This window comes from Perognathus longimembris, chromosome 13, assembly GCF_023159225.1.
Source record: "Perognathus longimembris pacificus isolate PPM17 chromosome 13, ASM2315922v1, whole genome shotgun sequence".
NCBI classification, from domain to species: Eukaryota; Metazoa; Chordata; class Mammalia; order Rodentia; family Heteromyidae; genus Perognathus; species Perognathus longimembris.
Genome location: NC_063173.1, coordinates 9,058,403 through 9,072,777, shown reverse-complemented (window position 1 = coordinate 9,072,777; position 14,375 = coordinate 9,058,403). Strand labels below are relative to the sequence as shown.

General features: G+C 37.5%; 1 protein-coding gene and 1 pseudogene across 2 annotated transcripts in view; one reads left to right on the top strand and one right to left on the bottom strand.

Annotated features, from left to right (window-relative positions):
- Tmem135 (transmembrane protein 135) overlaps positions 1-14,375 on the bottom strand; it is a 178,494-nt gene that overhangs the window by 153,630 nt on the left and 10,489 nt on the right. For both annotated transcript variants that reach the window (XM_048360931.1, XM_048360932.1), the window contains exons 2-3: positions 6,474-6,601; positions 4,668-4,760 (exon numbers count right to left, since the gene is read on the bottom strand). In XM_048360931.1, coding sequence (XP_048216888.1) covers positions 4,668-4,760; positions 6,474-6,601 — 221 coding nt within the window. The remainder of the gene's footprint in view (positions 1-4,667; positions 4,761-6,473; positions 6,602-14,375) is intronic.
- Positions 1,181-1,320, top strand: LOC125362808 (annotated as a pseudogene).

Below are 14,375 nucleotides of genomic sequence, written 5' to 3'. Positions count from 1 at the left end.
GACAGATAGTGGATGAACAGGATGAATTACAGAGAAGATACAAAACTGGGGAGGAATAAGAGTTTAACTAATGTAAGAATGAAGACATTTTTATGGACATAAAGATATTTTCACATATATCTACTTATGTATCTTGAAAATGTAGAGAGCTCCACGTGGCTACTGTATATGTTCTTGATACATTGTATATTGTATATATGTCTACCTGACCTAGAGAAGGGATAGAAAAACAGGGCATAAGATATCACAAGAAATGTACACACCGCCCTACTATGTAACTGTACCCTTTTTGCACAACACCTTGTCAAAAAATTTGTGTTCAATTAATAAATAAATTAAATTAAAAAAAAGAAAATGTAGAGAGCTAGCTTGGTATGTCTCATTTCATTATTAAGTACTTTTTGCAAACTGATTACAAACATATAGAATGGTATAGTAAAATCTTCATTATTAAATAAAGCTTTAGAAGTATAAGAGGAAGAAAAATCACTACTTGCTATTTTGAAAAAATACAATTGTTACTTCTCTTTAATGTGTTTGTTTCTTCCACTCTTTCTGATACTAATATGCACTGAGAGAAGACAAAACTATACACTGTTCTTTAAAAACCTTCAGGCTGGGAATATGGCCTCGTGGTAGAATGCTTGCCTAGCATGCACAAAGCCCTGTGTTTGATTCCTTAGAACCACGTAAACAGAAAAGGCTGGAAGTGATGCTGTGGCTCAAGTGGTAGAGTGCTAGCCTTGAGCAAAAGGAAGCCAGGGACAGGGTCCAAGCCCTGAGTCTGGGAGGGAGGGAGGGAGGGAGGGAGGGAGGGAGGGAGGGAGGGAGGGAGGAAGGAAGGAAGGAAGGAAGGAAGGAAGGAAGGAAGGAAGGAAGGAAGGAAGGAAGGAAGGAAGGAAGGAAGGAAGGAAGGAAGGAAGGAAGGGAGGAAGGAAGGGAGGGGAGGGGAGGGGAGGGGAGGGGGAGGGGAGGAGGAAAGAAAGGGGGAGGGGGAGAGGAGGGGAGGGAAAGGGGAGGGGGAGGGGAGAAAGGGAGGAGGAGGGAACAGTAAGGACTAAACAGTATTAAAGAACAATTGTTAATTTTCATATGTGTGAAACAGTGGATTACATAGGAAAATATCCTTATTTTAGAAAATGCAAGCTGATGGATTTAAGAGTGAAATGTATGAGGCCTACCACATGCTTCTACACATACCACATACACAAAACCACATACATGACATCATATAAATCTCTGGCCTTTTACTAAAGATTTCCATGAAGAGAAACAATTCTGAGTCTTCAGAAATTTTTTGAGGCCTCAGTTTACTGAAGCTACATTTGTTTCCATACTCCATTGTGGTTCCCATGTATGCTGACATTTCAGGTTTCTTGTATATTTTGCAAAGGTCTGTTGCAAGCCAGATAGACCATTGGTGGTGAGTTTTCTGTAAATGGCTACCAAAGAAGCTAGAGGGGGAGTTGCAGCTCATGTAGCACAGGATCACCTCCACCAAGCAAAAAACAAAAACCTCAGGGATGGCACCTGCGCTCAAGCCCCAGAAGTGGTGAAAATAAAAACTGGAAGCACTATAAAAGGAAGGTATCCCAGACTTACATGTATGGCCTTTGTCCTGAGCCTTTCTCTCAGAGAAATTACTTTGCAATCAGTCCTCTTGGAATCTAGGAAGGACCAGACCACTTGCCAGGCAGCAATGACTTAGTTATAGCAAGGCTCCACCTGACCAATCCCAGGCCAATGAGCCTGCCTAGTGTCTCCTTTGAAAACACCAGTGACTAGGAACTGTTTTAACTATGCATACCTTCCCAGTCCTGGTCCCCAACCTTAGAGAACTCATAACTTTAAAAAAAAAAAAAAAACCTTAAGGAATTAAGCAGGATTTAATAAAGTAATTCATTAAACATTTACAGAAAAAAAACACATACACATGCGCTCATATGCAAATTAAAAATAGCAAAATGTTAACAGCTTTTGACTGTAGTTGGTTGTTACAAGTGTATTCATTTCAAAAGTATCTGTTAAAAGTAGAAACATCTACAAAAAACCTTATCTGCTCAAGTGCTAAAGGTCAAACTTGATGTACTTGACTAAAAGGATTTTTAGTTTCACATATATATATTTATTTTCAACACATTTTCTTTACATTTTAAAATTGATGAAATTTACAATTACCAAAATAATGCATTACCTATGAGCAAAAAGAAAAACAGCAGATTCTAAGTATTTTTACATATACTAATTGAAAGAAATTATTTGAAAACCTGACATACACATTATCACTATTTCCTTTTTTTCTTTTTTCTGGCAGGTCTGGGGTTTGAACTTGATTCTTTGCCCTTGATAAGATAGGGCTGTAACTACTAAGCAAAACCTCTAACTATTTTCTGCTGTTTAGTTCTTACTTCCTAGTCAAACCTGCACTTGAGTCCAATGTTCCTGTTAGGCTTCCAGCTAGCAAGGATAAAGGGCAGGTGCCAACATGTCCAACTCTCCACTGAGAAGGTGCCTTGAAAACTTTTCTGCCTGCCTGACCTCAAAGCGCTATCCCAACAATCTCAGCCATCCAAGAAGGCAGGATTACAGGTGTGAGCCACCAGCACTTGGTACTGTTTCCATTTTTAAATAAGGAGTAAGCAGAGCTGGGAATATGGCCTAGTGGTAGAGTGCTCGCCTCATATACATGAAGCGCTGGGTTTGATTCCTCAGCACCACATATATAGAAAATGCCGGAAGTGTCACTGTGGCTCAAGGGGCAGAGGGCTAGCCTTGGGCAAAAACAAGCCAGAGACAGTGCTTCAAGCCCCAGGACTGGCAAAAAAAAACAAAAACAAATAAGGAGTAAGCCAAAGATGTGTCCCAGTAGGTGGCATAACCAGACTCTTCAGCTAGACATTAAAGCTCCAGAGTCCACGCATACCTACCCAGTTCTACTGCCCTCTTGAGGTGCAGGTGCAGTAAGCTATGTTTCTGGCAAGACCACCTTAATTTTACAGGGGTTATAACTTCCACCACTTATTTGAACTTAGCAATTCTAATAACGTAAAAGTATCATGATAAATCCAAGTGAAAGATCACAAAAATTAAATAATATTACGTTTAGAAACGTATGTTAAGAATGGCTTCATGCAGGCTAGGGACATAGCTCAGTGATAAGTGCTGGCCTGGCATGAGGATGACCTTGGGCTCAATCCCCAGCCCTGCAGAGTAAATAAATACAAGATTAAAACAAACAAAAACAATGGCTGCAGGTCCCTCAACTAAACATTTGGTTATCTGATAAGATCTATTCCTGCTCTTACTAGGAAGTCAAAGACCTTAATCTTTATAAACTGAAAAGTTGAACACATGACCTCATATTTATTTTCTGGAACAAAACTTGGTAAATTTCTCAATGACAAAAATAATAATTCATGAAATGGAACATATTCTCTAACAAAAGCTTTTAACTTAAACTGTTTATCTGAAAAGTTTGTACCAGTTTGCAGCATTCTAAGGAAATGTTATTAATTGCAACAGAAAATTTAAGATTAATTACAATATAATTCAATGCCTTAAAATAACATGCCTTAAAAATAACAATTTGTATTCATAAATTACTTTGTTAAATGGCATCTCATTTGCATAACCACTTAAAAATAGCAAAAACTACATATTCAAAAAATAAACATTAATAATGACAATAATAATTAGGCAGAAATTGGTGGCTCATGCCTGTAATCCAAGCTGCTGGGAAACTGAGACCTGAGGATCCTAGTTTGAAACTAACCTGAGCAAAAAAGTAGATGAGACTCTTATCTCCAACCCAAAAAGCCGAAAGTAGTTGTGGCAAGTGGCAGAGTGCTAACCTTAAGCAGAAAAGCTAAGAGACAGCACCCATGCCCTGAGTTCGAGCCCCAGGACTGACATTAATAATAACAATGATTAATAGTAATAATTATAATGAGAGAAGCCAGTAGTTCATGTCTGTAATCCCAATTACTCAGGAGGTTGTGATCTGGAGGATCACGCTTTAAGACCAGCCTGGACAGAAAAGATCATTGGAGTCTACCTCCAAATAACCAACATAAAGCAGGGCTGGAGGCACAGCTGGTGTGTTAAGGCATCAGCCTAAGCATGGACAAGGCCCTGAGTTCAATCCTAGTACAACAGTACAAATAACCACAACATCAATAATGACAGAGGCCATTCAATGAGCCTGAAACAAAGTACAAATTTTAAATAACACTAAAAACCTCAGATTAATTTTCTTAGATATGGTAATGCACTCTATTGAAAAATCTCCCTTGCTGGCATAGTGGCTCACATGTTAGAAAGCCTGACTACCAGGTCAAGGGCCTGACTCCAGGTCTGTCAAAAAGAATAATATTTCATTAGAATCTGACGGGGTCATGTATTAACTAGGCCATACATAGAATCCTATATTCTTTAATAAACAGAAACTAGTATAATTCTCTAATACCAATATTTATATTTCTGTATTTTATATACTTAATAAGTATATAGGTGTTACTACAAAATTTTCAACCAAATAAGTTGCAGAACTAAAAAACAAACTAAGTCCAGAAATATTTCTCATGCCTGGACTACAATAAGTGAGCAGAGCAATAAATAAATTTCCTACTAGGTATGCAGTTCTATTGATGTAGATGTGTAAATTTTACCTGCTTTTCCTTTCAATTAGAATGGCCACATAGGATGCCGGTAAAGCAGCGCCAAAGCCAGGAGTCCATGCGTAGAATTTTCCAAGTATCTTCCTGAAATTCAAATGCCTTGTTGGTTATTTCAGTCATTAAAAGGAAAGGTTTCCCTTTGCGGTGCCCCCTCCATCCAAACACCCCATAGTACCTCACATTCAAATTCACTGTCACTTTTCCCCTACTGGGGTACAGGCAGGGTACAGAGTTAACATTCCCAGTGCTAGCTATTATTACATCATTACTTCTATTGGCATATAATTTTTTTCAACACATAATATTACAGGTCACAATCTTTGATATTTTTCTAGCAGCACTTGCTTGTTTTAGTTTTTAACTGAATGTATATATCATTTTTCATTTGCTAGAATACATTATTCCCTACTTTATCCTATTTTACTAAAATAACTATTTGTTGAAACTTCAAAGAAGGAAGAAAGGAAGGAAGGAAAGGAGGGAGGGAACTTTCTGCCTAAGAAAAATGGAGTTTTTCCCTCCAATACAAAATCCACAGAGGAGTTAAAAATGATTACTGAATGTAAATTTTAAAGCAAAACTGAATATGAACATGGTGAGTTGAAATCCCTCCACATAATTATTTAAAGATAATTCAAAAATAAACCAATCTTTAAATAGAGCACAAATCTTAATGTTAAGAATTTTATGATGCCACAACTTAGCCAAACAGGCTCCTAGAACATAACAAAGTAAATTGTAGCCAGGTGCTGGTGGCACACACCTATAATCCTAGCTACTCAAAAGGCTGAGATCTGAGGATCTCAGTTGGAAGCCAGCAAAGCAGAAAAGTTCTAGAGACTTTTTCCTCCAATAAGCCATCAAAAAGCCAGAAGTTAAGATGCAAGTAAAGTGCCACGTCTTGATCAAAAGCAGCTAAGAGCACTCGGGCTCTGAGTTCAAGTTCCAGAACAGGCACCAAAAAAGAAAGAAAGAGACAGAGGTTATTGAAAATCTTATTTTTAGACTTGTAACAACTCTATGAAACTTCAGGAGAGCATTTTATAAAGTAATTTCCCTACAGAAATTCCAAGTCAATTTTAAAGATGTGGTTTGCTCAATAGTATAAAAACTTTATCAATTGTTTTATGCATTATTTAAAATTATACTGATAATTACTGACCTGATAAATACTGATCTGATAATAAATCTGAGATATAATCTGTACAGCTACTTTGGACAAAACACAGATGAGGATAATATGAACTAAGTATTTTTAACCTGACAGAAGCACATCAGTTTATTTTAGCAATGTGTGCTTAAATAAATTTAAAGAATCCACTATGTATGTTGCTTTTGTCAAAGCCTCAAGAAGGAGAATACAGCATAGATACCATATACAAGACCAACAGTTAATATACTGTCTAATATACAAATGTGTACTTCATAATCAAAGTTGGTTTGCTGCATATCATTCCTAACCTATGTCACAGACTACTGCTTTGAAGTGCTGATCTATGAAACTGAAAAACTAAAATATCCTGGTGATCAACTTTGAAAATATAGCAAACCTCAGAAAATGATATATTTAAGCATTTTCGTAATATAATCATACCAAAAACTTCAAGTTTGTATTACATCTTCAGGTCTAGGGCCTTGAAGTTCCTGCTTTCATTAACTTTCTCTGAGATAAATGACATTTCACAGAGGTAAAAAAATAGAAACAATGACCTTAGCAAGAGTTAGGCAAACATCCATTTGTTTACAATTCAACAAAGAAATCTTTATTAATATCTAGTGGTGATTATGAGTACCAACCTGAAAAAGCAAAACAAAGAAATATACAAGGACCCGTTAGCAGTCAGAAATGAAGCGGATTGCAGGATCTCAGGAAGTAGCCTGTATAAATAATAGTCTAATTTTCGTTTCCGGAGAATTGCTGCAATCTGGAAAGAGAAAGGGTTTTTGTTTAATCCAACCAATAGTTCCCACTTAACTTAGTTCATACATGAATGCAACTGAATAAAGGGATGCACATATATGTATATATATACATATATATGCTAAGGATATAGCTCTGAATTTAAGTGCCTACCTATAGTATACACAGGGCCATAGCTACACACACACACACACACACACACACACGCACGCACGCGCACACACACACACGCACACACAAAACCATGTGAAACCATGGCACTTTACTGTCTTCTCTGTAAAAATGAAAATTCCAAACCAAAAACTACAACATCTGAATTTACTGCTGGTAAAATATATGCAAATAAATTTTAACATGGGTCATATGATAACCATTTCATATATTAAGATAAATATTTCTAATACCTTAAAAATCTTAAATTGGGGGCTGGGAATATGGCCTAGTGGTAAAGTGCTCGTCTCATATACATGAAGCCCTGGGTTTGATGCCTCAGCACCACATAAACAGAAAAAGGCAGAAGTGGCGCTGTGGTTCAAGTGGTAGAGTGCTAGCCTCGAGTAAAAAAGAAGCCAGGGACAGTGCTCAGTCCCTGAGTTCAAGGCCCAAGTCTGGAAAAAAAAATATCAAATTGAAATATCAAATATATTTTAAATGGAAAAAAATTCAATAGAAATCCAATGCTATAACAAATCCAGTACAAACCAATGCTATAACAAATCCATTACATTACAGACTTTATCATCCTACCTCAGTGGTAGAAAGCAAGAAAAAAAATCAGTTATTCAAACATGATTACTGTACGGTAAAAAAAAAATATGCTAGAAATATGGAAAGTAAATTAATCATGTCTGGCCTCTAGTAGATTGGCAAAAAATATTAAGAAAATAATAAACACTAATAATAATAATATAGGTATATATCACATGGTACCAGAACTCAGAAACAGAACCAAGTATCTAGAGGACTGAGGAAGTTCATGATAGGAATCTTTTGTTTAAAAAAACAACAACCAGCTGTCACTAGTGGGTCTTGCCTATAATATTAGCTACTTCAGTGGCTGAAACTCAAAGGATCAAGGTTCAAAACCTTTTAGGGCAGAAGAGTCTTCAAGACTCCAATTAACCAGCAAAATGCCAGGCTACAGACTTGGCCTAAGTCTTGTTCAGCCTGTCCTTGTATAGAATATCAATCATACTATGCTCAAGTATGAATATAAATATTGAGGAGCGATTAAGTGTTAGTAATGAAATATACAGTGCTGTGGAAAGTTAGCAGAGTGAATTTGATATGTGGGTTAAAGTCTTGTAGAAAAGAAAGATAAGCTGAATTTGGCAAATCAGTATAATCCTCACATGTCAGAAGGACAATTACTTTTCCACTCTGATAAAATAGGGTATCAAAGGAATGCATATTAGAACACCATAATTAAGGAATAAGGGAAAGTGGAGGAAGAAAGGAAAAAACTGACTAAAAAGCAGGAAGATAAAAAAACTACACAGTCCACATATTTCTCAAGATAACACTTTGCCTAAGATCAGTGATTAACAAATCTAATTGCCCCTTGTAAATTCTTCACACTACCACCTTGAAGCCTCTCCTATTTCAGTTCAACTACCAAGCACAGGGGGAAAACAAGACAAGAGTGAATTTCTTCAAGGAATAAAAGTATCTTGTTAGAGGAAAAAAAAAACACAAGTAATAAGCGGCAATGTGTCAGTGCAGTAAATACTAAACTAAAAGAAGAAATGGCTGAAGACTCACATAGGAGTTGGGAAAAGACTGGTGAGGATGTCAGACAGATTTAACTCTGAACTGTCCCCTAGGATCCAAATCATCTTCAAAATGTCTACTGAACACATGAACACAGTTACAGAAGCATCAGAAAAACCAACAGGCCAAAAACAGAAATCACTGTATCTCCTAAATATGCCTTTCCTTCTGAATTCCCTACCTAAAATGAAAGTATCACGACCATCCAACAAAAGAACAAAATTATCAGCACATGTTTAATTATCCCCACATCCTCGGCTACCTCATCAGTTCCTAGTATTTTCAGGATTTAGAATGTAATGGCTCCATAGTGGCATATGCTTGTAATCTCTCTCAGAGGAAGAGATCGTGAGGACTAGAGTTTCACAACAGCCTAGAAAAAAAGTTAGTGAGACCCTCATCTCAACCAGTGACCCTGTCAAGGTGCTGTTTCCTGGATCCCAGCTACAGGAGGCATACACAGAAGAACTCACAGACTCAGTCTAGGATGGACCTTGCCAAAAAAACACAAGATCCTTATTGACAAATATAACTAAAAGCAAAGAAGAATTGAAGAAAGGCTTAGCAAGCTTAATGCCCTGAATTTAAACCCCAGCATCATTAAAAAAACAAAAAAAAAAACTTAGAAAAAAATCTACAACACATTTAGAGAACTTTTATAGTAAAAAATGGAGAAGCAAGCTGTTGCCTTTCAATCACTATGACAAAAAAGAAATACCTGAGATAAATGACTTATTAGGAGAAAAAGTTTCTTTTGGCTGAACTTCAGAGGTTTCAGCCTTTAATGAGTTGGCCCCATTGCTTTTGGGTCTATACAACCATCAGAAAGGCTAAAATAAAATAAAATGGTGACAACACCAAAAGCTGGTATGTATTCAGAGAATCAGCTCAATAACTCATTGCTGGAACAAACATGAAATGGTAAACCCATCCTGCCAAACAATTTTTTGGAAAATGAAACAAGCAGCTACCATACAACCAGAAAATCCCGTGTAGGTTATTTATCTCTGATACATGCAAACCTATGTTTCTACCAAAACCTGTGCTAAAGTATTTATAGCACCTCTCTTCATAAGTCAAAAATTAGGAACAAGTCACATGCTGTTCAACAGGTTGATAGCTTAACAAACCATGATATATTCATAAAAGTACTAAAAGGCACAAACAAATGATACATGAATCAACCTTGAGAAATTTCTAAACAATTATGTTGAGTAAAAAAAGTCAACCTCAGGGAAAAAAATACTGCACAATTCCACTTATAGAAAAATCCTAATTTTCTAAATCCCTAATGATAAAATGATAGAAACAAAGAATCTTTTAGCGGTTGGCTGGGATTAAAGGGAGAAGAGAGTAGAAGGAATGTGTGTGTATGGTTACAAAAGATAAGATCTAGGGGCATTAATTTAGGTAGGAATATTCTTGACTGCATCAATGGCAGAATTTGTATAAAATTGTATTACTGTTTGGAAAGACTATACATACTAGTGAGAGAACACATAGAAAAGTTCATGGGGGGACTGGGGATATGGCCTAGTGGCAAGAGTGCCTGCTTCATATACATGAAGCCCTGGGTTCGATTCCCCAGCACCACATATACAGAAAATGGCCAGAAGTGGCACTGTGGGTCAAGTGGCAGAGTGCTAGCCTTGAGCAAAAAGGAAGCCAGGGACAGTGCTCAGGCCCTGAGTCCAAGCCCCAGGACTGGCCAAAAAAAAAAGAAAAGTTCATGGGATCCCTACTATTTCTTTTGCCTGGTGACTCTACAATGACCTCAAAGTAAACAGCATAATTTAGTTTTTAAAAAAAAACTTAGTCACCATGTGCCATTGGCTCATGCCTGTAATCCTAGCTACTCAGGAGGCTGAGATCTAAGGATTGTGGCTCAAAGCTAGCCCTCGCAAAGAAGTCTGAGTCTCTTTCTCCAATAAAGCACCAAAAAAGCCAGAAGTGGCGCTGTGGGTCAAGTAGTAGCGTGCTAGCCTTGAAAAGCAAAACAAAACAAAAACAACTCAGGGACAGCACCCAGGCTAAGCTCAAGCCCCAGTAGCAAAACACACACACATACACATACACACAAACACACACACGCGTGTGTGCGCATGCACACAATGTATTCACAAAGCCCACAGACAGGTGAAATGTTCTCACCTCCATTACTTCCAGAGACCAGTAAAATGAAATAACCAGAATGAAGCAAAAGAAAAGAATAGGTACTATACTGTGGTGGTAGGAAAGGGGCACAAGTACAACTCCAGACTCTGCTATGACTATAAAGCTGCACAGTTACTTTGGAAACCAGTTGCACAGTAACTAATGAAACCCAATGTAAACCTATTCTGTGACCTAGCAATTAAATTTCTGACTATATCTGCAAAACAAAGAGTACTTATTCCCATCAAGACAGAGTCATAAAACCATCCATAATCACAAACACCAGAGCCACTTAGATGTCCATTAATAGTGAAGTATATTAATTTTTCATGTTTACAGTGAAAATAGAATACCTGACACAAAACCCTGAACAAAAACCCAGTATCTCAACATCCATCAGTGTGCTCTAATACAGAGCTTGCAACCCGACCTACCACAGAGATCAGAGTGCTGTCACCATTTGCTATGTACAGCTGCTACAATGGGAAAAAGATGAAACAGTATAGATAAGCAACAACAAACCAGCATTTTGCACCAGCTGTAGAGTGACCAAAAAGCTCTTGCCCTTTGTCTGTGAAATTATCATAAGACACCTTCAGAAAATCACTTTCTATTAGTAAACACTTTGTCTCTTACCAAATGATTCCACACTAATTCCCTATGAATTTTGCAAACACATATGTAAAAATCTAGCTACAAAGTGTGTCATGGGGCTGGGAACATGGCCTAGTGGTAGAGTGCTTGCTCCCTCTGCACCACATGTATATAGAAAAAGCCAGAAGTGGTGCTATGGCTCAAGTGGCAGAGTGCTAGCCTTGAGCAAAAAGAAGCCAGGGACAGTGCTCAGGCCCTTAGTTCAAGCGCCAGGACTGGCAAAAAAAATGTGTCATAACACTATGGCTAAACATATATACCAACATTCATTTATCTTTTATTCTTATTTTGGGACACTACTTAATGACCTAGGAAAATAAATCAAAATATACACAGCAAGAATATAGACAACAAAACAATAATTTATAGTGAACATATAAAACAAATATTAGGATGTTATGTGTTCGCTATCACTAGCTACTACATAAGAAATTATTTAAATGTCCCTTTTACATTTTGATATATTATAGACTTTCTACAATAAAAATTATAATTTATAATACTAAGGAGAAGGAAATTAGTGTGAGACAATATGGAATTATTAATTTGAATAGAGAAGAGAAACAGCCAGTATGATAAAATTCCAAATAATTAAGATTTTATTTTTAATCTTAACTCTACAACTCTATAAAATACCCTTTAGTTGTTTCAGTGTAGAGAAAATGATATAATAAATAAATAAAGGTATTAGTTTTCCTACTTCTAAATTTGTGTCTTTTTTAAATAAATGATCCTGAAAGAACTACATATCTGTGATAAACATATAATTAACTTTGCCCACTGTGTCATACTACAAACAAAAATTAATCTCAGATGGCATAGGCCTAAATTGCAAAATTATAAAACTTGAAAGTATCTACAAGAAAACATAAACACCTATCTTCATGAATGATGCAAGTGGTCAAGATGTATTGCACTCATAAACTGATTTCCTGAATGGTAAGTATTTTGTACAACCACCTAAAGAAAATTAATACACAATTTTTTAAAAAGAAACAAAGTATTGAGAATAACTCTCAAGTTATTACAAAAAAAATTCCTTTTTTTCTTTTTCTTTTTTCTATTACTTTCTTTTTTCATTTTTTTTCCTTGAGCAATGGGAGTCCCAAGGGACCCTCCTGCCTCCAGCCTCTCAAAAAGTGATACACCTGTAGGCCATACCGCCACAGGAGCTACAATACAGCAGTGATGACCACTAGACTATGTTGGAAATGAACTATACAACTCGGAGGGGAGGGGGCTTGGGAGGAGAAACCCTGGGAGAAAATAGGGAGTGGGTGACACTGTTCAGAAAAAGAAATAAACCCTCTGTATATCACCTTTACAGTAAGTTTTTTTTTAATCTCTTCACAAAAATATCACTTTATATAAAACATCCCTCAGGAATGTATGAGATGACATTCATTTATATTCTTTTGTTATTCCCCTGTCTGTTTCCCTATGAGATTAATGCTATACATTTTCCATGGAGATGGTTTCCTAGTAATATGATTTCCAGCTTTGGACAAGGACTAGAACAAAGATAATTGGCCCTCAAAGGGCATAACTATGAATGACAAACTAAATTACTAGCCACTTTTAGCTCTACATTTTCAACATTAAACTCTTTTAAAAGATTCCACTTGTAGAAAACCTGAAAAATATCTTTCTCTGAAAAAGACTACTTCACAATAAGAGTACATTTTATGTTGCATCTATCTCGTCTTTCCAGTAATCACTCGCATAATTATTTCTTTAAAGAAGGGTCACTTGCTGGGCACTGGTGGCTCTTGCCTGTAATCCTAGCTACTCAGGAGGCTGAGATCTAAGGATCAAGGTTCAAAGTCAGCCCGGGCAGGAACGTTTGTGAGTCTCTTATCTCCAATTAACCACCATAAAACTGGAAGTGGTAGACAGCTGAAGAGCTCAGGGACAGCGCTCAGGCCCAGAGTTCAAGCCCCAGGACCCACAAGAAGGAGGAGGGGAAAGGGGGGGAGGAGGGGGAGGGGAAGGAGGGAGTGAGGAGGAGGAGGAAGGGAGGAAGGGAGGAAGAGGAGGAAGATCTCTCAACCTCAACACTATAGACATATGGGGAGATAGAATTTGCTGCAGTGTCTTGCTGTGTCTTATGTATTATAGGATGTTAAGCAGTATCACTGGCTTCTCCCTTCTAAACGCCAGTATCATCCTCATCTGTGACAACAAAAAGTATCTCCAGACACTGCCAAACATCCCATAGGAGACATTCTTGAGTGAAAACAACTGCTTTAAAGACAGCAACATCAACTTAAATCTCTGCTGCAATTTGGGTCTTAATTGTCCCCAATGGCTCATGTGTTAAAAGTTTGGCTCCCAGCCTATGGCACCACGTGGGAGGTAGAAAGCCTAGCAAGTGAGACCTAGAAGGTCTTAGATGGCCAGAGGGCATGTGCCCTTGAAGGGGACAGTGGGATTGCAGCCGTTCCTGTCTCTGCCAGAGATAAGCAGTTTCCTAGGGCAAGCACGCCCAGCCCAGTGTACTGTCTCAACAGTGAAGAGCAACATGAACAACCATGAATTGCAATCCCCTCCAAAAAAAGAAAGAAAAAGTTAATTATAGTAACACAAAAATAACCAACAGAAGATTGGTACCAGGAAGTAAGGCTGTTGTGCTGACTATACCCAAGATGATGTGGAGAAGCCTATTCGTTTGCAGGTCTTCAGAAAAATGTGCAAATGCAGGTTAGAGAAAGCCTATAAGTGCTTCCAGCTAAGCTTAAGAGGCAATCCTAACAGGGCTCAAAAGCTGGGATACTAGTAGAAACACTGTTAAGAGAGACTATCCAGATGAAGTTTCAGATAAGAATGGGGATTCTTCTGGGAACTGGAAAGGAGATCTTTCCTATTATACCATGTGGAAAAAGCCTGGTTGCATTATGCCCATTCCCTGACGATTTGTGAGCAGCTCAGTTTAAAGGTAAAAGATCATGCATTGTACAAGAAACTGACGTGTTGAATTGAAACCCCTATGTGCAATTACCTAAAGATTTTTTTAAAAGCATATAATTAAAATTAAAGTGATTGACTAGTTAGTTCATCGGGGGAGGAAATTTCAGGACAGCATTAATTCAGGCAGCTGTAAGAATCAGGAGCAAACACAAAAGCAGAAAGGCTTAAATATTAGCAAGTTGGTGAGAAAAAAGAGCTACTAAGGAGGGTGCAGTGACTAAAGACATGTGACA